The 26216-nt window shown below is 50.1% G+C and overlaps 1 protein-coding gene across 2 annotated transcripts in view; it reads left to right on the forward strand.

Annotated features, from left to right (window-relative positions):
- The window catches only part of RFFL (ring finger and FYVE like domain containing E3 ubiquitin protein ligase), a 77416-nt gene that overhangs the window by 44080 nt on the left and 7120 nt on the right, over positions 1-26216 (forward strand). Inside the window, exons 2-4 of one of the 2 annotated variants that reach the window (XM_027518849.1) lie at positions 9125-9312; positions 18587-18979; positions 25846-25929. In XM_027518849.1, the coding sequence (XP_027374650.1) occupies positions 9133-9312; positions 18587-18979; positions 25846-25929 (657 nt within the window). In that variant the 5' untranslated portion in view covers positions 9125-9132. The remainder of the gene's footprint in view (positions 1-9124; positions 9313-18586; positions 18980-25845; positions 25930-26216) is intronic. The other variant, XM_027518850.1, reaches the window with a different exon arrangement.

Below are 26216 nucleotides of genomic sequence, written 5' to 3' on the forward strand. Positions count from 1 at the left end.
TGACAATTCTAGCAATACGGTAGTGATAGCAAGCAAACCACCCTCAAAAAACCGGAGATGATTCTGTAAGGCTTGCAACTAGCCATTTTCTCATTTGCTGTGTCTGAAAGTGAAAGTGTTGGTTGCTTAGATGTGTCTGACTCTCTGCGACCCCGTTGACTGTAGCCCGCCAGGCTCCTCTGTCCATGGCATTCTCCAGGCAAGAATACTGGAGTGGCTTGCCATTTCCTTCTCTGCGGGATCTTCCTGACCCAGGGATCGAACCCCCGTCTCCTGCATCGCAGGTGGATTCTTTACCATCTGAGCAACCAGGGAATCCATGTCAGAAAAGTATGTATTAAAAAAAATAAAAAATACTTCTTTGAGGACGGGGGCATTTTAATTAGTTTTTTTTCAAAGGATTTTTACAATGTCTTATATAGTGCGTTCGAGAGGGCTTCCTGGTGGTTCAGCGGTAAAGAATCTGCCTGTCAGTTCAGGAGACACGGGTTCAGTCCCTGGGTCAGGAAAATCCCCTGGAGGAGGAAATGAAGACCCACTCTGGTCCTGTTGCCTGGGAAACCCCATGGACAGAGGAGCCTTGTGGGATACGTCTGTGGAGTTGCAAAGAGCTGTACACGACTTAGTGACTAAACAGTGGTGACAACATACAGCGGGTTCACTGTATCTTAATTCCAAGATGTTGCTGTCTGTGTATTGGGATAAAGCCTGTTTTTGCAGAAGTACCTTGGCTCACAGAGCAGTTAACTAAACTCTGAAGAAACTGGATGAGAACCTTGGGGACCTCAAGTGTAGTGACTTGGATTTTGGTGGGTTAGCAAGATGGTTTTGAAGTTGCATTGCAGACTTGGAGATTTTCCTAGGATGCTGACATTCTGACCCTTCTCTCTTCCATGGGAAAGTCCATGGCCACCCCTGATCCCACTTAAAATCATTTGTGTTGGGTGGGCGGGCAAGTGGAGAAGTGATTGTTTTCAAATTACTTAGGATTCTAGGACTTAACAGGGACAAATCACATTATCTGCCTTCTCACCTCTAACTGTGGCTGTACTCAGCCTACCTGGAATAGGTCATTTATCTTACCCTGTTATTAGTACTGTCATTTTCCTGTTCAACAGGGTTTGGTCTACCAAGCTGACAGAACCCCATGTGCCAGCTAGCCACTCTGGCCTCAGACCACAGGGTTCTTCTACGGGAATGGTGCACTTACTTATTCACCCCAGCCCTACAGCTTCCACCTTTTTTACCCTTTAGGCAAATGGGAAGAGGAGAGCCTAGTAGGTTTCAAACAAACTTAGTAAGAGAGCAGTCAAACTATATTTGAAAATTAAATTGCCAAGTCCATTTTTTTTCTGAAGAGGGTGAGGGAAGTTGGGGGAGGAATTTTAAAGCCCTTGGCAAAGGTTAGATGGTAATTTTCTTTGCAGATCAGGAGGAAGTTTGCAGTTCACAGAGGGAAATTGTTCAAAGTTGTCAGTGTAGGGAGAATTCGTTTTGTTTTGTATAGGGGTATAGCTGATTAACTGGAGAAGGAAATGGCAACCCACTCCAGTGTTCTTGCCTGGAGAATCCCAGGGATGGGAAGCCTGATGGGCTGCCGTCTATGGGTCGCTCAGAGTCGGACACGACTGAAGCGACTTAGCAGCAGCAGCAGCAGCATAGTCAGTTAACAGTGTTGTGCTAGTTCCAGGTGAACAGCGAAGGGACTCAGCCAACCACGTACATGTATCCAGTCAGGGAGAATTCTTTTTTACTTTAATTTTTTGGGGGAAAATTCTCTGTACACCCCACAGGTGGTTCCACTTTCTGTCCTTAAGGAACATCATTGGATGCCACATGTGTGTCTCTGTTGAGAGCTGAAGGATGAAACATATTCCCCAGAGAAAAGTGTTTCGTCTGGCAGTGTTAAAATGATAAACCTTGGCTTTCCCTTCCTGAAATAACCCTGGGTATAGTTGTTATTTGGGTTTCCCTGATGGCTCAGCGGTGAAGGATCTGCCTGCCAACGCAGGAGTGTGTGTGTGTGTGCTCAGGCATGTCTGACTCTTTGGTACCCCGTGGACAGCCCACCAGGGTCTTCTGTCTGTGGAATTTTCCAGGCCACAATACTGGTAGTGGATTGCCATTTCCTCCTCCAGGGAGTCTTCCTGACCCAGGGATCAAACCTGCATCTCTTGAATCTCCTGCATTGGCAAGCGGATTCTTTACCACTAGCGCCACTTGGGATGTAGAAGAAGTGGGTTCGATCCCTGGGTCAGGAAGATTCCCCAGAGGAGGAGATGGCAACCCACTCCAGTATTCTTGCCTGGGAAATCCCATGGACAGTGGAGCCTGGCGAGGTCACAGAGTCCATGGGGAGGTGTCCATGCAGAGCAGTCCATGAGGTTGCAGAGTCGGATGAGACTTAGTGAGTAGACAACAACATCATAGTTGTTATTTAGGCTTATGGCTTTCCATTTTGGCACGACTCTCATTAAGAAATGTGTCTTGGTATTTAAATACACATCACAGAGAGTCGAAGCCTTGTCTGCTAACCTTGGTGAACCTGTTCTGTTAGGCTGGGCCGGCCTCAGTTATTTTTAGCGCTGGAGTCTCTTCCCCCGTGACCCCTTGCCCACACGTCCACATCCCCAGAATGAGGCCACATTCTTCACCCACACATGGGGCCTGTGGAGTAACCACGGGGCAAATTTCACATCTTCCCATAGAACCAGTTCCTTGTAAGTGCAGCCAAATACTGGGACAGGCTGACAGCTTTTTCTTTCAGAGCTGCTCAGAGGAGGCAGTTGAGATTAGAGCCAAAGTTAAGAGGATGAAAATAGTGCTGAGGAAGACAGATCCTCTTGACTCCCAGCTAAGGAAGATTCTTAGCTACTGTACCCAGAGAGCTGAGCTGAGCTATATATATCATGCCTGATGGGGACAGAGTCCCCACGGGGGCAAGGACCTTGTGGAAATCACTTTTGGACTCCCTGGGGCCCAGCACCTCTGGTGCTTCCCAAGCACTTGTGAAAGCACAGGAATCGAAATACTACACAGCTGGCCACCTCTCCACTTTTCCCTCCCAATGGTACCTTACCCAGTGGGGTCTGCCCGTGATGTGGCCAAGTCCTTACCTCTTTTTTTTTTAAATTTTTATTGCAGTATATAGTTGCTTTACAATGTTAGTTTCTGCTGTACAGCAAAGTGAATCAGTTATCTGTATACATATAAGCCCTCTTGGTCACCACTGAGCACTGTCTGCTCTACAGTAAGTTCTTGGTTATCTATCTTATTGTTGTTCGTTCGCTAAGTCGTGTGCGACTCTTTGTGACCCCATGAACTGCATCACACCAGTCTTCGCTGTCCTTCACTGTCTCCCTGAGTTTGCTCAAACTCATGTCCATTGAGTCAGTGATGCCATCCAACCATCTCATCCTCTCTTGCCCTCTTCTCCTCTTGCCCTCATTCTTTCCCAGCATCAGGGTCTTTTTCAGAGAGTTGGCTCTTTGGCATGAGGTGGCCAAAGTATCTATCTTATGCACAGTATCAATAGTGTATATAAGTCTCAGTCTCTAATTTGTCCCACCCTTTTCCTTCTTCTTGTGGTTAAATATTTCATTCTTCATCTCTCTTTGCTAGTGCTGTCAGCTTAGCTTTGAGCCCATCTGTCTTCACCTCTGCTCCAGTCTCTGGGGAAAGAGGTGACCTTTCTCCTGCCCCGGGGGAATCCACCCCCATGTCTTGGTCACTTTTCTCTCCCTCATGGCCCTTGTTCCCATATTTATTGCCAGCTTCCCTTCCCTTCCTCTGTCAGCTTTGAGTCTTTGTGGGGTTTCCTCTGTGGTCTCTGAATATGTCTGCGTTTCTCTTATCTTGAGACCTGCTGCCTTCTCTCTTCCCTTCACTGTCAAAAGTTTCTAGAGAGAAAAATTTATCCTTAGAGTCTGGCAACTCCTCACTTCTCACTTGCTTCCCAACCTATGGTTATCCATCAGCTTCTCTCTTCCTAAACGGCTGGGGCATGGAGCACACTCAGTTTCCTAAAAATAGGTTCATCATGTTCCTCTGTGCATTCTACTCTCTGAGTCATTTGCCAGCGTCGAACATTTCTTTTTGAAATTCCAGACAGTCTTCCAGTTCTCCCACCTCTGAGCATGGTTCCTTCCTTTGCGCCGGTTGGTTCTCCGCTGCTTGCGCATTAGATCACATGTTCCTGAGAGCTCTCCCAGGCCGTCCTCTCTTCTGCCCCAGACGGTCTAACCATCTTCCTGCCCCTCTCTGGCTTTTGGTACTTTGCAGTAGGTGAGGATCCCCAGGCCTGTATTTTCAGCGGACGCGGTACATCCGCAGGCCCCCACAGGTACTAAAACTCAACTCAGAGTCTTAACCTGCCCCTCCTTCCGCAGACGTGCTCCTCCTGAGGGCTGTAGCTCAATCAGGGATTCTACTCTCGCTCCTGCTGTGTCACTCAGAGCCGGTCTCTCTCCCCGCCCCCAGCTCTTCGGTTCATGACCACATCCTGCTAAGTCTGTCACAGATCTCTGTCCCTTTCTCTTCTGCCCGTATCCTCATATCTTCCTTCCCACCCGCCCCTCACAGATTGGTCCTCCACAGTGCTTATTGCTGTAGTGGCCACTCTAAAATACAGGTAAGATCACAAAGCCTCGTGTGGCCTCAACCTTTAATGGTGTCCCGCTACCTATAGGATAAATTCCAGCCTCCTTACCAAGGAATACAAAGTTTTGTGGGTGGTTTTTTTTTTTTTTTTTGGCTGCTGTGGGTCTTTACTGCTGCACGTGGACTTTCTCTTATTTGCAGAGATCGGGGGCTACTCTCTAGTTGCGGTGCGCGCGGGCTTCTCATTGCGGTGGCTTCTCTTGTTGTGGAGCAGGGGCTCTAGGCACGCAGGCTTCCGTAGTTAGGGCTTGTGGGCTCCAGAGCGCAAGCGCAGTAGTCGTGGCACATGGGCCCAGTTGCTCTGCGGTAGGTGGGATCATCCTTGACCAGGGCCTGAACCTGCATCCCTTGCATTGGCAGGCAAGTTTTTTAACCACTGGGCCACCAGGGAAGTCCTGGAATACAAGGTTTTGAGTGGCTGCGTTTACTTGTGGTACTCTCGTCCATCCCTACCCTTATCTTTGATCCAGCCGAGCATTTTGTAGTTTCTTTCATGTCCTGGTCCCTGCTGTTGGTTTTTGTTTTTGTTTTTTTTGAAAAGTCTTTTTGCTCTTGACTTTCTGGCCCATAATAGTGTTACTGAGCAGGGTTCTTGGTCTCCTTAATAGAAATTGATCAGAGACCAGACAAGAAATCCAAGCAAGGGTTTATTAGGGCCCCTGCTGCAGCAGGAGGCAGCGAGAACAAGCAGCAGGTTACCTTGCCTGCTTGCTGAGGGGCATGTAGAGCTCTTCCTTCAGTGGGTGCGGGCAGGGAAGGGTGGCTCCTGGGGCTGGCTGGAGGGGTGGTCTGGGTGGTTGCCTGCCTGTTGGGTGGCATTGTGTGCAGAGGGCAGGCTCAGTGCCCTGCTTTTGCCCCCAGCTCTTCAGAAGTGGCTGTGTTGTGTCTTTGGTCTTTTTGTGTCTTGTTGCCCATAATTTGCCTCAACACATGCACAAGGTTATTTTTAATCCCTTACAGTCTTCTTTGTATTTTGTGGTTCGAAGAGATGTTTATCCTGGTGCAGGAATTGCGACAAAGGGTCCCATGTCCCAGCTTGTCTCAATAGGGTCTGTCTTCCCTGGTCACTCCTCCACCCCGGAGGACGGAGCTGATCATTGTTCTCATCTTTGTCACCCTTTCCCTGCTCCCCTCACTCCCCCAGCCCCTGGCTTCCCAGGTGGCTCAGTGGGTGAAGAATCCACCTGCAATGCAGGAGATACAGGAGATGTGGGTTTGATTGCTGGGTCGGGAAGATCCCCTGGAGGAGGGCATGGCAACTCACTTGAGTATTTTTGCCTAGAGAACCCCATGGACAGAGGAACCTGGTGGGCTACAGTCCATGGGGTCAGACACTGCTGAAGCGACTGAGCATGCACACACCCCCTTGCACTACACAGACCTCTGTTAAAGCACCCTGAAATTTCAGTGTTTGGTTTTACATTTCTAGTTCCCGTATTAGACATGAACTCCATGAGGGCAGGTGCTCGATCAAAGCACTGGCCCCTCTAAAGGCTGCAGGCACAAATGAGCGGAGGTTCTGACAAGTTTTGTGAACCACCCACAGCCTTGTCTCCAGGCTGTTCTGCTACTCCCTCCCTCCACCTCATTCTGTTAATTGACACATCCTGCTGACTCTGTCAGAAATCTGTCCACATTTGGGACAAGCCTGGAAAGCCAAATGGTAATTGTGGTGAAATCAGTGGGTTTAACTTTTTAAAAAACTATTTATTTTTATTTATTTACTTGGCTGTGCCGGGTCTTAGTTGTGACACACGGGATCCTGGATCTTCATTGCGGCATGGGGGATCTAGTTCCCAGGCCAGGGGTTGAACCTGGGCCCCCCTGAGTTGGGAATGTGGAGTCTTAGCCACTGTATGACCAGAGAAGTCCCTCTAGGCTTACTTTTTACTTGCTCCTTCCCAGAGAGATTGCAGTGACAGCATTGTTATAATGCTAGTGACAGTCACTGAGGTTCATTTAGTGCCTTACGGACTGAAGAATGTCCAGACGAGAAAAATGAAGCACAGAAAGGCCGCGACTTGTTGGCAGTAGGTAATAGCCCAAGTCTTCTGGTTCCAGGTTTTATGATCTTTGTATTATTCCACACTGTTTCAGATGTTTCCATAAACATCTTTTTTGGGGATGTTTTTTAGGTCTTTTTCTTATATTTTTTAAAGAAGTAATTTTATGTATTTATTTGTATTTTTGGCTGTGCTGGGTCTTTACTGCTGAGCAGGCTTTTTTGCAGTTATGGCGAACAAGGGCTGCTCTCTAGTTGCTGTATGGGCTTCTCTCTGCAGGGGCCTCTCTTGTGGACCCCGGGCTCTAGGGTGTGCAGGTCGCGTGGTTGCAGCTCCCAGGCTCTAGAGCACAGGCTCAGTAGTTGTGTTGCACAGGCTTAGTTGCCCTGAGGCATGTGGGATCTTCCTGGATCAGGGATTGAGTCTGTTTGTCTAGCACTGGCCGGTGGACTCTAACCTCTGAGCCATCAGGGAAGCTCAACAGGTGATTTTTTTTTGAAGAGTTACAAACTTCCTCTTTCAAAGGGCTAATACTCTGCTGTTGCTTCCAGTCTCTTGCCAACAAATAACTCGCTTATTTAACTGCTCTTGGCTGCATTATACCATGTGAATTCATAAGGCAGGTTAGGTCCCTGTTTTCTGGGAACTGAGAGTCTTGAGACGAGTGACAGTGAGCCAGAGAGATGTGTTTTTGACGTGCAGGAAGCAGAATGCCTGTGTGGTTAGTTAAGCTTTAAATACTGCATGCGATTCATTCATTCAGGAGTCCTGGTTGAGCCGCCCATCTGCCAGGCACTGCATGACTGTCATGGTCCCTGCTCTCAGGGTCATAGGCAGGCAGCTGAGACAGGTGTTAATGGGATATGCCTACAGAAATGAATGCATATGTTGGAGGCAGTGTTAGGAAGCTGGAAAGACTCTGGAGTAATCATGAGGTTGAAGGTCATATCTGCGTGAACCAGGAAGCTCCTTCACTGTGCTCGGCCTTCCTCTTTTCCTCTTAAAAAATAACTAAGGTGGAACCAGTGGCTTCTTAGTTCTTCCAGCTCACTACGGTCTTTGAACTCCAAGCTAACAAAGGCACTTTCAGTGAGTAAGGAGGCAGAGCTGAAAGTACCATTCTTTTGTGTGAGCTGATTATGAATACGCTACATGTTTCATTCATTATCCCCTTGAGCGTATCCCCTACAAGGTCACCCTGACTGCCTCGGTCTACTGAGAACAGCACATCTTACTTTATCACAGCAGCACTTGGCATTTTAGTGGAACCCCTTGTAGTGTTTAGTTTATTCTGACATTTGAGAGAGTGGATCCTCCTTGTTCGGTGATTTCAAAAAAAAGCATCAACCCCCTTGCCCCTAATTCCTATATTTGATACTTAGAATGGGAATAATAACCCAAAAGTTCTTAAGAAGTCCGCAGAGGCACTGATTCAGCAAGGAAGCCAATATCTGTGGAGCGTCTGCTGTGTGCACAGGATTGATGTGAATAAGTGGTCCCTGTGGCACCCCACTCCAGCACTCTTGCCTGGAAAATCCCATGGACGGAGGAGCCTGATGGGCTGCAGTCCATGGGGTCGCTAAGAGTCGGACACAACTGAGTGACTTCACTTCCACTTTTCACTTTCATGCATTGGAGAAGGAAATGGCAACCCACTCCAGTGTTCTTGCCTGGAGAATCCCAGGGACGGGGGAGCCTGGTGGGCTTCCGTCTATGGGGTCGCACAGAGTCGGACACGACTGAAACGACTTAGCAGCAGCAGCAGCAGCCCTCAAAGATTGGATGGCCTAGGTGTAGAAAAAAGCATAAGTATTGCAGGTATTACAGGTGCCGTGGTAGAAGCTGATGTCGAGTCGGAGGTACACATGTAAGAGCTGTCAGCGAGTTCTGCAGGGAGCACCGTAATACAGGGAAAAGAACGTTAGGTTGAGGGTCAGAAGAACTGGGTTTTCCGAATCTCAGTTCTCTGTAATTAGGTATGACGTTGATTCCTTTGAGCCTGGGTTGCCTCATCTAAGTAAAGGAAATACTGATCCCTCCGCCCCATGTCAGTCTGAGTGTGGAAATGTAGGATAGAGTTCTTTCTGCCTGAGCTCTAGGGGCAAGGTTATGTTCCTGAATGACAGAGCTGTCAGGCCACGTGTAATTGCTAAGACAAAAGATGTTATTTGAAGTAAAGATCTCAGATGAAACCCAAAGAAACATCAGCACCCTTTCAAAGGTAGCAGGTCGGCTCGGCCACTCGAGCTGGCCTGTCCTGGCGGCAGCTGTCTGTGCGTGCCCTTTACTGGAAGGGCAGCCGGGGGGAGGTGCGGATGTGGCCCCTGAAAGCCCGTCCTCACCTTGCCTCTGGCGGCAGGTGTAGACCTATATGGCGGTTCACCTGTGCCCGCGGGGGTGGGAACCCAGTTGAGGTGTGTCTTTTTAATTCTGACCTTTCTCCCCTTTCTTCCTTGCATCAGATCTTATCATGTGGGCAACCTGCTGCAACTGGTTCTGCCTGGATGGACAGCCTGAGGAGGCCTCACCGCCCCAGGGAGCCAGGACACAGGCCTATTCCAACCCTGGGTACAGCTCCTTCCCTTCTCCCACGGGCTCAGAACCAAGCTGCAAGGCGTGTGGGACTCACTTCGCAAGCATGGCCAGGAAGGTGAGTGTCGACTTCTGGGCCTGCTCAGCCAGTGTAGCCACGGGTCCTCGGGCAGGCCTTCCCTCCTTGATGCCTGCCCTTCCCTTTGCCGGTGCAGAGCTGGCAACCCAGACCCGACCCGTCCTTCCACACGAGTATCAGAGCTAACTAAGCAGGGGACGTCCCTAGTGGTCCAGTGGTGAAGACTGCGCTTCCAGTGCAGGGGGCGTGGGCTTGATGCCTGGTTGGGGCACTAAGGGCTTCCCTGGCTGGTGGCTCAGCTGGTAAAGAATCCGCCTGCAATATGGGAGACCTGAGTTCGATTCCTGGGTTGTGAAGATCCCCTGGAGAAGTGAATGGCTGCCCACTCCAGTATTCTGGCCTGGAGAATTCCATGGACTGTATAGTCCATGGGGTTGCAAAGAGTCAGCACTAAGATCCAAACTGAGTTGGAGCTAAGTTGAAACTTGCAAAGAGTTGGAACTAAGATCCAACATGCTGCAAGGTATGGCTAAACAACCCCCCCAAAAAAAACTAACCAAGCAAAAGCAAAGCATCTCGGCAGAGATTTGGACACAGCTAGATCTGAATTCCGGAGAAGACGATGGCACCCTATTTCAGTACTCTTGCCTGGAAAATCCCATGGACAGAGGAGCCTGGTAGGCTGCAGTCCATGGGGTCCCAAAGAGTCAGACACGACTGAAGCGACTTAGCAGCAGCAGCAGCAGCAGCAGCAGATCTGAATTCAGATAGCAGCTTGGCCACTTCCTAGCTGTATGACTTCACCTCTTGAGATTCATTTCCCAACTCTGAAGTGGGGATATCATCAGTTCAGTTCAGTTCAGTTCAGTCGCTCAGTCATGTCCAACTCTTTGTGACCCCATGAATTGCAGCACGCCAGGCCTCCCTGTCCATCACCATCTCCTGGAGTTCACTCAAACTCATGTGCATCGAGTTGGTGATGCCATCCAGCCATCTCATCCTCTGTCGTCCCCTTCTCCTCCTGCCCCCAGTCCCTCCCAGCATCAGAGTCTATTCCAATGAGTCAACTCTTCGCATGAGGTGGCCAAAGTACTGGAATTTCATCTTTAGCATCATTCCTTCCAAAGAGCACCCAGGGCTGATCTCCTTCAGAATGGACTGATTGGATCTCCTTGCAGTCCAAGGGACTCTCAAGAGTCTTCTCCAACACCACAGTTCAAAAGCATTAATTCTTCGGCACTCAGCGTTCTTCACAGTCCAACTCTCGCATCCATATGTGACCACTAGAAAAACCATAGCCTTGACTAGACGGACCTTTGTTGACAAAGTAATGTCTCTGCTTTTCAGTATACCATATAGGTTGGTCACAACTTTTCTTCCAAGGAGTAGGCGTCTTTTAATTTCAAGGCTGCAGTCACCATCTGCAGTGATTTTGGAGCCCCCCAAAATAAAGTCTGACACTGTTTCCACTGTTTCCCATCTATTTCCCTGAAGTGATGGGACCGGGTGCCATCATAGTTGTATGTAAATCACATCTCACAGTGTCCTGGGAATAAAGTGAGCTAAGCTGTTCAGGGGGCCCGGCGCGATGCTTGGGGTGCAGCAGGTACTTGCTGTTCCTTCATTAGATGCCGTGGTAAAAAGCCTGACTCTAGATGAACTTGTTCTTTTAATTGAGGGCAGTGTCAGGAACATCTCAGATACATCAGGACCCTGACAAGGTGAAGACTGGAGCTTATTTATTTACTGTAGCCATATTATTTAAAATGCATGTTAGCGGTTTCCAGAGTAGTGGGCAGGAAGTGAGATTGCTGGCTGGGCCGATGATATGCATGGGTGTGCGCTTCCCCTCTGTCTGGGCAAGCACGCTGGGGGGCTGAAGGCCCTGACCTGGGAAAAAACTCTACAGAATGAGAACTGTGCAGCCCAGGAGGTGATGTTCCAGTGACGATAATGGGAAATTTGAGAGGAAAAAATACTTTCTAAACCATCTGCTGTATGCCAGTGACTATTTTAAGTGATTTGTAGAGTTTTGGTTTCATTTGATCCTCACAGGACCTCTATGATGTAGATTTTTTGTTTTGGGTTTCTTTTTGCCGTGCCACATGGCATTTGGGATCTTAATTCTCTGCCTGAGGATTGAATCTGCACTCGCTGCATTGGAAGCGCAGAGTCTTAACCATTGGACCCCCAGGGACATTCTTTGATGTAGGTTTCAGGGGCCCTGACCTCCCACTTTACATATGAGAAACTAAGGCTTAAAGTTTAACAGTAAAAGGAAACTGTATCTGTCAAGTTCCTGACAAATATCTTCTTAGACATGAAGATACTCATTCTTTCCCCTCTGCGTAGGTAGTGCCCCACAACTGCATGGTTATTAAAAGGCAGAGCCAGGATTCAAACATATGTCTCTGACTCTCAAGTCCTCCCCATGAAGAGAGCGTGTCAGACTTTCTGCAGCTCGCAGTGTTGACCAGCCACCCCTCTGTGCCTGTGAGGTGCTGGAGGATGGGCAGTTTGCCTCGCAGGCTGCATTTTGCCTGTACCTCACTGCCACGCGGGGAAGGGGAGCACACAGCCAAGCTCTGCTGTGATTTGCTCGGCTACCCCAGTCACTTAGAACTCAGCGGGAGAGGCTGCCAAAGCCAGGTGGCTGTGGCTCTGTGGGCAGGGGCGCCCCTCTTACACGTGAACTGAGGGGTTCAGTCTGAAAATGGAGACTGAGGTGGAGAGCAGGAGGAACTTGGGGCCATGCGATCTCAGTGCTGCTGGGGGTGGAGACAGTGGGTGGACTAAGCATCGGAGGTGATGGAAGGAGGGCTGTGGGGTCCTGTTCCTGGCACTAAGCTAGGCATTTCAGATGCGTGCTGTCCCTGCATCCTTACACCACCCTGTAACGTACATGCTACTGTTATGTCTTCCTATTTAACAGATGAAGAAATTGTCCTCCTTATCTAAATCAGTCATTTCAAGGACTCCATAAGCACATCAGGAGTCTGTTGGATGGTCAGAGCACGTGCATCTCTACATTGTGAGCAATGCTAGGAACAACCAGTAGAAGTGGCAAAGTAACTGGCAAGAAAGGAATAGGGAAAACCCTTGTCTGAATGAAGCAGCATGGGAAAGTCCCTGGTGGTGCAGTGGTTAGGACTCTGCACTTTCCCATTCACTCCCTGGTTGGGGAACTAAAATCCTGCAAGCCATGCAGCACAGACAAAAAAAAAAAGAAAAGCAGCAGCATGAATTTGCAGTAGGTTTGACACCCCCCCTTTTGTTTTTTTTAAAGTCAGTTATACTCTGGAGTGGAAATGGAGAGAAAGCACAGATAAGTGGTGGTAACTTGGGAGCTTATCTGAGAGAATAACATTGAAACATACATTACCATATGTAAAACAGGTCAGCATTGGGAGTTTGACGCATGACTCAGGGCTGCCAAAGCTGGTGCTCTGTGACAACCTGGAGGGTTGGGGTGTAGAAGGGCGGGGGTACAGGATGGAGAGACAAATGTATGCCTATGGCTGATTCATACTGAGGGACGGTAAAAAGTCACAGTGTTGTGAAGGAATTATCCTCCAATTGAAAAAAACAAACAAACTTGGGAGAATCAGGAGATCTAGCACATTTTTGACCTTGGTCAGCCAGAAGAGAGAAAGTGGATGGATGGGGGAACCGGCCCCAGAAGAAAGAGGGATGGTTGGGTGGGGATGGGAGGGTGCTTTATTTTCTTCATAGCAGTTTTCACTACCCAACATACATGTGCTTGTGGATTGCCTGTCTTCTCAGATGGTACAGAGTAAGAGATTCTGTCGGTTTTGCCCACAAGTTTTTCCCAGTGTCTGTCTAGACTGATATGGGAGGTGGGCAATACAGTTTTTCAAATGAATGAATGAATGACTGGACTGTTGAGAAGAATTTGCAAAAGAGGAAGTAGATCAGAGAGTTTCTACTTTTCATCACTCTACGGCTGGCATTTCCAACACTGAAGAGTTTCACTGAGGGCCCGGTTCTGTCCCAGCAGCGTGCTAGCAGCTAGAGGTCATGCTTTGTGGAGAGAGGGCCAAGACGTAGGGCGTTCCCCTGGGGAGCTTACTGTCTGGTTAAGGAGGCCCCCATTTACAAAGAACGAACGAGAGTCAGTTGCATAAGTTAAGTATTAGGTCACCCGGCACTGTTGGTAAATGGATCATTCTAGTCACGAGGGAGGCTTGTTGATTGGCACCAGTGGCCGAGGTAAAAGCACCAGAGGTGGAGCAGATGCAGGCTGGACCTGGGAAGAGTGCACGGCCTGTTCCAGGGTGCAGGGGACTGGGGAGTGAGGGCAGCAGCGTTGGGCTTCCACAGGAAGGAAGGAGCCTGTAGCCACCAGGCCACAGGGAGGCACTGAAGGGTTCTGAACAAAGCAGCAGCCTGGCTGACCCTGTTTCAGGGAGTGGACATGGCTTCACGAGGAGGGTGGTTTGCTGGAGCCGTAGGAGAGGCACTGAGGCAGCTCTTGCACACCAGCGGGAAGTGCCCAGAGCCTGGTCTGGGGGAGGCCGAGACCGGTCCAGGCAGCTTCGATCTGGTGACCAGCTCTTTGTGCCAGAACCCTGTGAAGGAGTGGCTGTCAACCCATTTTACAGATGAGAAAGAAGAGACTCGGACACAAAAGGCACTTTAGCTACTAAGATACAAGGGCACACGACTGACGAAGACGGATGAAATGGAGGAGGAGAAGGTCAAACTGAAGAAGGCAGGGTATCAGTCTGACTAAAATAAGGCGTGACACTGAGTAAAATAAGGAACTCCAGGGACTTCTCTGGTGGCTTAGCAGTTAAGACTTTGCGCTTCCACTGCAGGGGGTGTGGGTTCGAGCCCAAGTGGGTGAACTAAGATTCTGCAAGCTGCCTGGCATGGCCAAAATTAAAAAATAAAGTAATTTTTTTCTTATTTAGTGAAAAATAGATTATTCAGTGTGTGTTAGGCGTTGCCTGGGCTGGAAAGGTAAAGACGAAGAGAGTCATCCCTCCACAGTAGGGAGCTCGAAGGCTGACAGGGAGATGAGGGCAAAGGCGCAGCTGTGTGAGGAGGCGGGAAGAAAGCTTCTGTACCAAGAAGAAGAACTTTTAAAAAAAATTGTTTATTTTTAGTTGTGCTGGTTCTTTGTTGCTGCGATTGGGCTTTCTTTAGTTGCGGTGAGTGGGGGCTACCTACCCTAGTTGCCTTGCTCGGGCTCCTCTTGTTGCGGAGCACAGACTCTAGAGTGCAGGCTCAGTAGTTGACAGCACATGGGCTCAGTAGATGCTTCGCTGCATGTGGAATCTTCCTGGAGCAGGGATCGAACCTGTGTCTCCTGCATTGGCAGGCAGATTCTCAACCTCTGGACCAACAGGCAAGTCCCAAGAAGAGCTTCTGTAGGGGGAAACAAAGTTCCATTTGGAAGATAAAAGATGGTTATTGGTACAATATTTGCTTGCCACGAGGGGACGAATTAATTTTGTGTAATTCACAGTGAATTCTGTGAATGTTAAGGATGTTTTCTCCTACGAGAGTTTTGCACTTGTAATTTCATGCTTAAGTGGATTGGCATCTTATCTCAAGGGTTTGGCATTTAACAGCTGCAAGCTTTCAAAATGTCTTTTCTTGAAGTGGTTGAATTGAAATGATGACATGGATCCTCCTGTCTCTTTTTCCTTCTTCATTGTGGTCAGTATTTGCTGAATGCTCACTGGTACAAAGCCCAGTGAGCACTAAGGACTTTATAAGAGAGGATGTGAAAAATATGGAGCCCTGGCTTCCTGGAGCTTCCAGTTTCGGAAATTGCAGGACAGGACTGGCTGGAAGCGATATATCCTGTCTGTGCTGGTGATACCTGCATGCAGCCCTGACGGTTTTGGAGGGGGTTTGGCGCCTAGCCTCTTTAGTTGACCAACTGGAGAAAGGGGAGGATAGGGTGGCCTGGCAGGAAGGTTGTGTTTTTAGACATGGAAGAGATAATCAAGTCTCAGAGTAGAAAGAGGGGGTGGCTCCTCGGTCTTGGCCCAAGGGGAAGGGAACTAGAGGTGACTGTTAATGTGTGGGGTGCCTACCTCATGCTGAGGTTCGCCGTGCATTAGCTCATGCAGTACCTGAGTAGTCCTTCGAGGTAGGCTGAGCATCCGACTTTTAGTTTACTTGTGTATTTATTATTTGGGGCTGTGCTGGGTCTGCGCTGCTGCGAGGGCTTTTCCCTAGTTGCGGTGCACGGCTGCTCATGGCGTGGCTCCTCTTGTGGACCTCGGGCTCTAGGGCCTGAGGGTTGGCTGCGGCTCCCTGGCTCTAGAGCGCAGGCTCAGTACGTGTAGGCACACAGGCTTAGTGGTTCCGCGGCACGTGGGATCTCCCTGGACCAGGGATCGAACCTGTGTCTCTGGCATCGGCAGGCAGATTCTTGGCCACTGAGCAGTCCTGAGCACCCGACTTTGCAGATGAGCATCTGATGCTCTGGGAAGCTGTCTGTTGTGCACAAGTTCCCCCAGCGGGGACGCAGCCAGCCAGGACTTAATCCTAGCATGTCCCTGCTGCCCTTTCCCTCCCAGGAGGGGCTGCCTCTGGGCAGGACGGCAGGAGGAGGGCTGAGAACGTCGGCCTGGCCTGTGCCAGGGAACGGGGCTGGGGTGGGGGGTAGCAGAGGAAGGGTGGGGTGGCAGGGGGAGCCACACGCCGGCACCCGTGCTGGCCCCCCGTGCTCTGGGTGTCTCTGCGGGCACCCGGGCTCCCCTAGGTCATCTTTCTTGCCACCTTGCTACTCAGTGTGCCATTTGCTGGAATTTATACTTAGGTGTTTCCTTTACTTGTTCTGCCAGCGTTTGTTGACAGCTGCCTTTTCCTTCTCCTTTGTTCTCTCCTGACTCTTCAAATTGGGGTTTTAGCCTCAAGCGAGCACTGGCTTACTGCTTCCTGTCGGGTGTGTTTCAGATGCCGGGACTTCAGAGCCCCTGGGGGGTGCAGAGGAGCCGGGTGGGTTGCTGTCTTTGCTTTCTGATCTGGTATCCAGTACACTGTACACCGTAGAAGGCTGTTGTTTAGATCTGGCTGATGGAGCAGCTCAGGGCTGTTCAGTTGTGTCAAGCTAGGTCTTGTCAAAACTGTACCGATGTAAGCAATGTTCCACGTCAGGACCTACAGCTTTATGACATGGAAGCCTTGTAATTTCACTGTATCATCCTAAACACATCTCATCACCCACTAGAAAAGCTTTAGATGTGACCAAACCCCCCAAATACCCCAAAACATCTCCTTTCCATCTGAGTGGCGTCTGGTCCCAGAACTGTTCTAAAGCGTGTGCAGCCGTGTGAACATTGTACTGTGTGGTTATCACTGTGTGGAGAGTGAGGGAGCTTGACATGTGTCCTTCCAAGTGTCAGCAGTCACAGCGTTATGTTCGCTTCCCTTTACTGCTCGAATGACACTTGCTACTAAGTCGCTTCAGTCGTGTCCGACTCTGTGTGACCCCACAGATGGCAGCCCATCAGGCTCCACTGTCCCTGGGATTTTCCAGGCAAGAACACTGGAGCGGGTTGCCATTTCCTTCTCCAATGCATGAAAGTGAAAAGTGGAAGTGAAGTCGCTCAGTTGTGTCCGACTCTTAGCGACCCCATGGACTGCAGCCTACCAGGCTCCTCCGTCCATGGGATTCTCCAATACTGGAGTGGGGTGCCATTGCCTTCTCCGAATGACACTTAGAAAAGACTAAATATAACCCCCTCCGCTCTGCAGACTTCTCCTTCAGCACCACACCAAAGGGGCTGTGATTTCGACTCTGGGAATCTGAGTCTCCTGGGCATTCTTGTTTGCTTGAACAGCTTTCTATACTTAGAAAAGAGGGGGAAGAAAGATTTAGGTTAATGCTGAAGTCACCCCAGGATGAAAAGTTGTTAATTTTTCTAAAGGATTAGTGAGCACCCCTCCAGGACCAGCGCTGGGGGCTCAGGGCTCACCCCTGTGGTGGTGTGTGGCCCGCTCGTGGCTGGAATAGGGCTCATCAGATGTCCCTGCGCTCGCTCAGCCTCCGGGCCGAGGGGCCAGGAGCTGCCTCCTGGGGGCTGAGCACGCCCTTGTGCCCTGTGTTGTTCGCAATCCCGGGAGTAGCTGCTGCCAGGCAGTGCCAGCTCGTCTGCCCGGCCCTCTCGTCAGCCGCCCGAGACACCCTGTACTTCCACAGACGAGAGCTCCCCCCTCGTGTCCGGAGGGCCTCCTGTCGTTGACTAAGTATTTGTCTTGGGTTTGCTCTCCGCAGCCCCGCGCTCCCAGCACTTGGAGTGGGCCTTCCCGGGGCAGGGTGGGGGCCTGGGCCCCAGCGTCTGCAGACGGAGCCCTGGGCCGGGAGCTCCGAGAGGGAGAGCCAGGCCCTTGACTTAGCACGGCTGGGGGCTGGCGTGGGGCTGAGTCAGTCCCGTGGCCTGGTGGAAAGAGCATGAGCGTGAGCAGCAAACCCAGACCGCCTCAGGTGTGGACCCCAGACCCACTGCTCCCTGCCTGCCCCTCAGGATCCGCCTTCCTCTCTCCAGGCCGCGGATGCTCTGTCCTGGAAGCAGGGAGGCAGGAAAATACCTGCTTTGAGGGTCGCTTTGAGAACTGAATGATAAGCTAAGTCCAGCTCTGGCACATAGTAGCCCCTCAGTCATTTAATAATATATATATTTTTGGAGTAGTAATTATCAAAGATTATAATTGTACAGTATTGAGAAGTATAGAACAAAATACAATTATTGAAGGGGAGTTGCTCCACGATACTGATTTGAATCTTGACTCTCTCATTGGCTTGTATTTCCTAGAAATAATAATTAAAACACTAAACACTTATGGAAGACTCACGTGTGGGATATGCTAAGTGCCTTATCTCTTAACTTTACAACAGTCCTATGAAGTAGTTGCTTTCATCACCCACTACCTTACAGATGAGGAAACTGAGGGCCAGAGAGGCCAAGTTACAGCCCCAAGGTGACACCACAAGAAATGGGGGAGGGAGACTTCGTAAAGGCGGGGCTTTTCTTATCCTAAAGCTGTTACTCTCAGTTAACAGCCTCTGTTTCTCTACCGGTGAGTAGCATGAGTGGTGTGAGCCGCCAGTGGAGTCCTGCCCGTGGCGCCCTGCCTCTGGCTGCCGGAGACCCGCGGGGGCCCTGCTGCCTCCGCGGGGCTCTGACCCTAAACTCTGCCCGGCGGCCCGACCCCTGGGTAGGGCAGGAGCTCGGTGAAAGGCCGAGTCACAGGGGCGGTCGTGCCCAGCCCTTGTCACGCTCTGTCTTGTCCTCGCGGTCTGACGTGGTTTCCTCTGCCTCTCGCTCTTAAGCAGCAGACCTGCTTGGACTGTAAGAAGAACTTCTGTACCAGCTGTTCCAGCCAAGTGGGGGCCGGGCCCCGCCTCTGCCTTCTCTGCCAGCGCTTCCGTGCCACGGACTTCCGGCGGGAGGAGCTCATGAAGATGAAGGTGAAGGACCTGAGGGACTATCTCAGCCTCCACGACATCTCTACCGACATGTGCCGGGAGAAGGAGGAGCTGGTGTCCCTGGTGCTCGGCCAGCAGCCCGTCATCTCCCAGGAGGGCAGGACTCAGGCGCCCCACTTGGGCCCCGACTTCCCGGAGCAGCAGGCCTTCCTCGCCCGGCCCCACACCAGCACCGTGCCGCCTACCTCACCCGGCCTCCAGTCTGCACCCCCCGGCCAGGCGCAGGGCCGGCAGCAGGTACGGCCAGTGCGGCCTCCCCTCTCTCCAGGGCAGGTTCCAGTTCCTCTCCCTCCGCGCCGCGGGAGAGGGGCTCAGTGCGCGGGTGACTGGATGCCTTTCTGCCTCCCACCGACGGAGGGCGTTTTCTGGACTTCAGACTCACGTTTGGGCTTTTCTTAGAGAAACGGATGCACGGTACTGGGTTTTTGTATTTTTCTGTCTTTGTAATAGGTTCCTATCCCAGTTAGGGAGTTTTAAAAAATTGGTTGTTCTAGAAACATTTTGAGAAAATTCACTGTTGGGTCTCCACATTTGGTTCTGATCAAATTACCCTCCTGCTTTCTCACCCCATGGTCTTCTTGGGCCGATGGGGAACTCGGTGCCTCAGTGATAGTCACAAGGCACCAGGGAGAAAAAGGACCACGTAGGACTTCCCTGGTGGTCCAGCAGTTATGAGTCCGAGCTTCCAGGGCAGGGGGCACAGGTTTGATCCTTGGTTGGGGAAATTCTGCGTGCTGCGTGGTGAGGCCAAAAAAAGAGTATGTGGAGGCGAGACAGAGGAGGAAAACACTGTGACCGAGACACGGGCACGGCAGCTCCTGCCCGTGCTGGCTGGGCTAGGGTGTGCTTGCAGGGCTATTGAACAGTAGGCGGCCTTATCAGCATCCCAGCAGGGCCTGGGGATGGAAGGCGCAGGGCAGCACATGGACTGAATTATGAACCAGGCACGGGAGGCACAGAATCGAGGATTATGTTGCTTCTACACTGAGAAAGCCCTTCTGAGGGGGAAGGTAGATGTGGAAACCAGCTGTTGGATTAGAGTGATGCCAGTGGACCTCAGGCTTCCCAGGTGGCTCAGTGGTAAATAATCCACCCACCAATGCAGGAGACTTGGGTTCTGTCCCTGTGTCAGGAAGATCCCCTGGAGAAAGAAATAGCAACCCACCCCAGTATTTCCTGGAGAATTCCATGGATAGAGGAGCCTGGTGGGCTACAGTCCATACGGTTGTAAAGAGTCAGACACGACTTAGTGACTAAACAGCATCGTTATTATCACTGAGGAGAGAGGGTTGAGGGGGGTGAAAGAGTAAAGGATAGGGTGTCAGACAGCAAGACTAGTGTCAAGTTGTAAGATAGGAAGCAAACACCCACACACTTGGTGGAGAGCGGGGGAGGACCCAGCACCAGCAAGGCAGGAGGCTTCAGCCAGAGGCCTGGGGTGGGGACGGGGGAAGTGGTCCCCCGCCTCCAGTGGGAGAGGCACTGGACAGAGGATGGGAAGTAGCTGGAAGCTGTGTGTGTGTGGCCCCAGGGCACCCTGTAAGGTTAGGACTGACAGGACGTGGGCCAGCTCTGCAGACTAGGTGCTCATGGTGGGGAGAGGAAAGGGTTGGGGGAGGAAGCGGCAGCCTCTGGCTCCCAGGTGCTGGGTCTCTAGGCACTATTTTTCCATGCGTTTGTTTATTCAGTGAGCACGTATTAACCACCTCCGAAGTGCCAGGATCACTGTCATCACCGGGGCATGCTGACGTCCTGTAGCTACACTTCAGTGCCTCAGTGAGCCTTTTACTCACCTGACTTGGGGAACAGTGGGAGGATTAGGACCTAGAGAGGGCTGACAGAATGCGGTCCACTGGAGAAGGGAATGGCAGACCACTTCAGTATTCTTGCCTTGAGAACCCCATGAACAGTATGAAAAGGCAAAATGATAGGATACTGAAAGAGGAACTCCCCAGGTCAGTAGGTGCCCAATATGCTTCTGGAGATCAGTGGAGAAATAACTCCAGAAAGAATGAAGGGATGGAGCCAAAGCAAAAACAATACCCAGCTGTGGACGTGACTGGTGGTAGAAGCAAGGTCCAATGCTGTAAAGAGCAATACTGCATAGGAACCTGGAATGTTAGGTCCATGAATCAAGGCAAATTGGAAGTGGTCAAACAGGAGATGGCAAGAGTGAACATCAACATTCTAGGAATCAGCAAACTCAAATGGACTGGAATGGGTGAATTTAACTCAGATGACCATTATCTACTACTGTGGGCAAGAATCCCTTAGAAGAAATGGAGTAGCCATCATGGTCAAGGAGAGAGTCCGAAATGCAGTACTTGGATGCAATCTCAAAAATGACAGAATGATCTCTGTTCGTTTCCAAGGCAAACCAATATCACAGTAATCCAAGTCTATGCCCCAACCAGTAACGCTGAAGAAGCTGAAGTTGAACAGTTCTATGAAGACCTACAAGACCTTTTAGAACTAACACCCAAAAAAAATGTCCTTTTCATTATAGGGGACTGGAATGCAAAAGTAGGAAGTCAAGAAACACCTGGACTAACAGGCAAATTTGCCCTTGGAATACGGAATGAAACAGGGCAAAGACTAATAGAGTTTTGCCAAGAAAATGCACTGGTCATAGCAAACACCCTCTTCCAACAACACAAGAGAAGACTCTATACATGGACATCACCAGATGGTCAACACTGAAATCAGATTGATTATATTCTTTGCAGGCAAAGATGGAGAAGCTCTATACAGTCAACAAAAACAAGACCAGGAGCTGACTGTGGCTCAGATCATGAAGTCCTTATTGCCAAATTCAGACTTAAATTGAAGAAAGTAGGGAAAACCACTAGACCATTCAGATATGACCTAAATCAAATCCCTTATGATTATACAGTGAAAGTGAGATTTAGATTTAAGGAACTAGATCTGATAGAGTGCCTGATGAACTATGGCATGAGGTTCATGACATTGTACAGGAGACAGGGATCAAGACCATCCCCATGGAAAAGAAATGCAAAAAAGCAAAATGGCTGTCTGGGGAGGCCTTACAAATAGCTGTGAAAAGAAGGGAAGCAAAAAGCAAAGGAGAAAAGGAAAGATATAAGCATCTGAATGCAGAGTTTCAAAGAATAGCAAGAAGAGATAAGAAAGACTTCCTCAGCGACCAATGCAAAGAAATAGAGAAAAACAACAGAGTGGGAAAGACTAGAGATCTCGTCAAGAAAATTAGAGATACCAAGGGAACATTTCATGCAAATATGGGGTTGATAAAAGACAGAAATGGTATGGACCTAACAGAAGCAGAAGATATTAAGAAGAGGTGGCAGGAATACACAGAAGAACTGTACAAAAAAGATCTTCACGACCAAGATAATCACGATGGTGTGATCACTTACCTAGAGCCAGACATCCTGGGATGCGAAGTCAAGTGGGCCTTAGAAAGCATCACTATGAACAAAGCTAGTGGAGGGGATGGAATTCCAGTTGAGCTATTTCAAATCCTGGAAGATAATGCTGTGAAAGTTCTGCACTCAATATGCCAGCAAATTTGGAAAACTCAACAGTGGCCACAGGACTGGAAAAGGTCAGCTTTCATTCCAATCCCAAAGAAAGGCAATGCCTTTCAGAGAATGTTCAAACTACCGCACAATTGCACTCATCTCACACGCTAGTAAAGTAATGCTCAAAATTCTCCAAGCCAGGCTTCAGCAATACGTGAATCCTGAACTTCCAGATGTTCAAGCTGGTTTTAGAAAAGGCAGAAGAATCAGAGATCAAATTGCCAACATCCGCTGGATCATGGAAAAAGCAAGAGAGTTCCAGAAAAACATCTATTTCTGCTTTATTGACTATGCCAAAGCCTTTGACTGTGTGGATCACAATAAACTGGAAAATTCTTCAAGAGATGGGAATACTAGACCACCTGACCTCCTATTGAGAAACCTGTATGCAGGTCAGGAAGCAACAGTTAGAACTGGACTTGGAACAAGAGACTGGTTCCAAATAGGAAAAGGAGTATGTTGAGGCTGTATATTGTCACCCTGCTTATTTAACTTATATGCAGAGTACATCATGAGAAACACTGGGCTGGAAGAAGCACAAGCTGGAATCAAGATCGCTGGGAGAAATATCAATAACCTCAGATATGCAGATGACACCACCCTTATGCAGAAAGTGAAGAGGAACTAAAAAGCCTCTTGATTAAAGTAAAAGTGGAGAGTGAAAAAGTTGGCTTAAAGCTCAACATTCAGAAAATGAAGATCATGGCATCTGGTCCCATCACTTCATGGGAAATAGATGGGGAAACAGTGGAAACAGTGTCAGACTATCTTTTTGGGTTCCAAAATCACTGCAGATGGTGACTGCAGCCATGAAATTAAAATACGCTTACTCCTTGGAAGGAAAGTTATGACCAACCTAGATAGCATATTGAAAAGCAGAGACATTATTTTGCCAACAAAGGTCCGTCTAGTCAAGGCTATGGTTTTCCCAGTGGTCATGTATGGATGTGAGAGTTGGACTGTGAAGAAAGCTGAGTGCCGAAGAATTAATGCTTTTGAACTGTGGTGTTGGAGAAGACTCTTGAGAGTCCCTTGGACTGCAAGGAGATCCAACCAGTCCATTCTGAAGGAGATCAGCCCTGGGTGCTCTTTGGAAGGAATGATGCTAAAGATGAAACTCCAGTACTTTGGCCACCTCATGTGAAGAGTTGACTCATTGGAAAAGACTCTGATGCTGGGAGGGATTGGGGGCAGGAGGAGAAGGGGACGACAGAGGATGAGATGGCTGGATGGCATCACGGACTTGATGGACGTGAGTCTGAGTGAACTACCGGAGTTGGTGATGGACAGGGAGGCCTGGCGTGCTGGGATTCATGGGGTTGCAAAGAGTTGGACACGACTGCGCAACTCAACTGAACTGATCCAGTTTCCACATCCAGTTGGGCACTGACTCTCGGGTCACTTGTGGGAGGTTTGAGCCTTTAACAAGGCGATGAGGTTAGTAATCCAGACCACTTTGGCTCCTGCCAGGATGTGGGGAGGACTGACTGGCGGCGTGACCCCACGTCTGAAGGGCTTTGAGCCCCCCAGAGCCAGCATGCGCCAGTGTAGTTGTCTCCTGCACAGGACGTGGAGGGCTACTGTCTCCTGTTCTGGTCCCCGCCTCTGCCGGAACAGGGCCCCTGATTCAGCTCTGACGAGCACTGAGCCATAAAGGCTGCTGTGATTGCAAGCTTCACCTGCAGGACATGCATGCAGCTCCCTCGTCGGCCTGAGCTGGCCTTCTCCCCAGCGCACTCTGGGGCTTCATTCTCCCTCGGCTCTGCTCTGTCTGCTGGACAGGCTGGGCCGCCTGCCATGACTTCCTCCCTTTGCTTGGTCCAGGGTTTTCTCTATGTTTATGGGGAGCCAGGAGAGTGCCTCGAGGGAATTTTTTTTTCCCCTGAAAGAACCTTCAGGTGGATTCCTTTCATTAATCAGAAGTTTGCAGACTGCACGCATAGGTCACACCGTGTACCAGGGCTCATTGGGTGCTTCTCCTCTGATGTTTCCAGAAGGCCTTCAGGTCAGCTTCTCCCTATTCTGGTGAGGCCCACGTTTTGCCAGCCAGAAAAACAGGGCAAGCGCAGGAGCTCGTGCAGGGCTGCCTGACGATTCCGCAGCTAGCGGCATGAAGGCTGTGTGTCTGCTGGTAGCGCTCGCCTCACCAGGGCCCTTTCCTGTGCCTGTAACGCCCTGGCGGTAGTTGTTAGTGAAGGAAGCGCATGGAATAAAGCTAACTGTGGACAGACACTCACTGTAGATTTGGGTTCAGCCAGTGGACACGCTGAAAAGACAGGAGCATACTTTGCAGCACGAGATCGAGTTTCTCTTTTGTGGCAAAGAGAAGACATAATAGAAACTGTCTACTTAGGAAAAGGTTAGGCTCCGAATGGCTTCTTGTAACTCCAAGGTGATATGAGGAGGACAGTGGGTACCACACTGATGTAAAGCTAAGAGAAAACTGGACGTTGTCTGGGAAGCATCTCTGCCCGCATGTGCTGCGTACAGGAGCTTATCGTCACTTGGCATTTTTGGTGACGGTTGTTATTTCTACTCTTCATTTCTGTGTGGTTGCGTGTCTTTTCTTAATTAGCTCCATATTAGGCATTCTAATCTGAGGTGAGCAGCGGGGGGCAGTGAGTGACTGGTTTCCCAGGCTGTCCCTTTGCTGGTTCTCTGAAGAGTCCAGTGGAAAAGGCCTGTGAGCTTGGACACCTCTTTGCTCTGGGCTCACACTAGACCCTTCGCCTGTTTGGGAGCAGTGGGTGGAGAGGATCTAGGAAGGGATTTGTGGCTTCAGTGGTGCTGGGATTAGGTGGGTCCCAGTTGTGACTACTCTGGCAAAACCTGAAGGAATACCCAGAGGAAACCTTTTGAGAGGTTAGAATTCTAAGCCGAATGAAACTTCTTAAGCATAGGCATTAGTCTTATATAGTCTCAGGCTAATAGACTATTTGATGCCTTAAAATAATTTTTGACTGGGTTTCAAGACAGCTCTTAGTAATAGTCTGCCCTACTGGTTGGAGCATATTTCTAGAATTTCTAATGAGAGGAGTGACTAACCAGAAGAGAGAGGGGTGGGGTGGTGAGGGTCTGGAAACTGATCTCATCTGGGCCTGATGAGGAAGCCGGGGAGATTTCGTTTGGCAGAAGCGAAGACATAGTTTGAACAGTTGGGGAGAAAAGAGTTGACACGGGTCTGGGTGCAAAACCAGGGATGGTGGGTGGAAGTTGTAGGGCTGGCATTGTGGCGTCAGTGTCGGGAACGGACTTGACGGCGGTCCGGCAGAGGAGCAGCCGTGGGATCTTCCTTCCACTCGGGAATGTGCAAGCTGAGCCGACACTGACGGTGAGTGGTAGTTAATGCCATCCTGGCTAGAGTTGAAATGTATGCATGTCGCTTCCCTGCCTGACAGAGTCAGGCTTCTGTAATGCTGTTATGCAAGACTCCAGGTTCCCGGGGAGATGGGAATGCATTTGGATATGGCGTGAGCTGGCAAGAGCCCCATGCCGTCCCTGGGATAGCTCTGCGGATGTAATGGCATCTTTCTCTCCCCACAGGCCAATGGCCATGTGTCTCAGGACCAAGAGGAGCCCATCTACCTGGAGCGCACAGCCAGAGCCCCTGCTGAGGACGAGACCCAGGTGGGCCCTGTGGGTCTGTGTGTCTGCCTTTGCTCTCACTGCTGTTCTTGTCAGGACCCTCTGGGCAGCCTCACGGGGGAGAGGGGAGGAGCCGGCTGTGATGACAGTCCCGAAGTCCTGTCTGCGGGGGTGGCGTTTAGTGTGAGTGTTCAGGTGAACCTCAGGAGCCGTCCGTGTCCCAGTGGAGGCTGCGGAGCGGCACAGCCCGTTGGTTTCCAGTCTGCTGACTTGGAGAGCAGCCAGAGGGCAGGCTCCTGGTGCCGCTGTGCCAGTCTTGTTCTTTTCCT

The sequence above is a fragment of the Bos indicus x Bos taurus genome, chromosome 19 (genome assembly GCF_003369695.1).
Source record: "Bos indicus x Bos taurus breed Angus x Brahman F1 hybrid chromosome 19, Bos_hybrid_MaternalHap_v2.0, whole genome shotgun sequence".
Classification (NCBI taxonomy): Eukaryota; Metazoa; Chordata; class Mammalia; order Artiodactyla; family Bovidae; genus Bos; species Bos indicus x Bos taurus.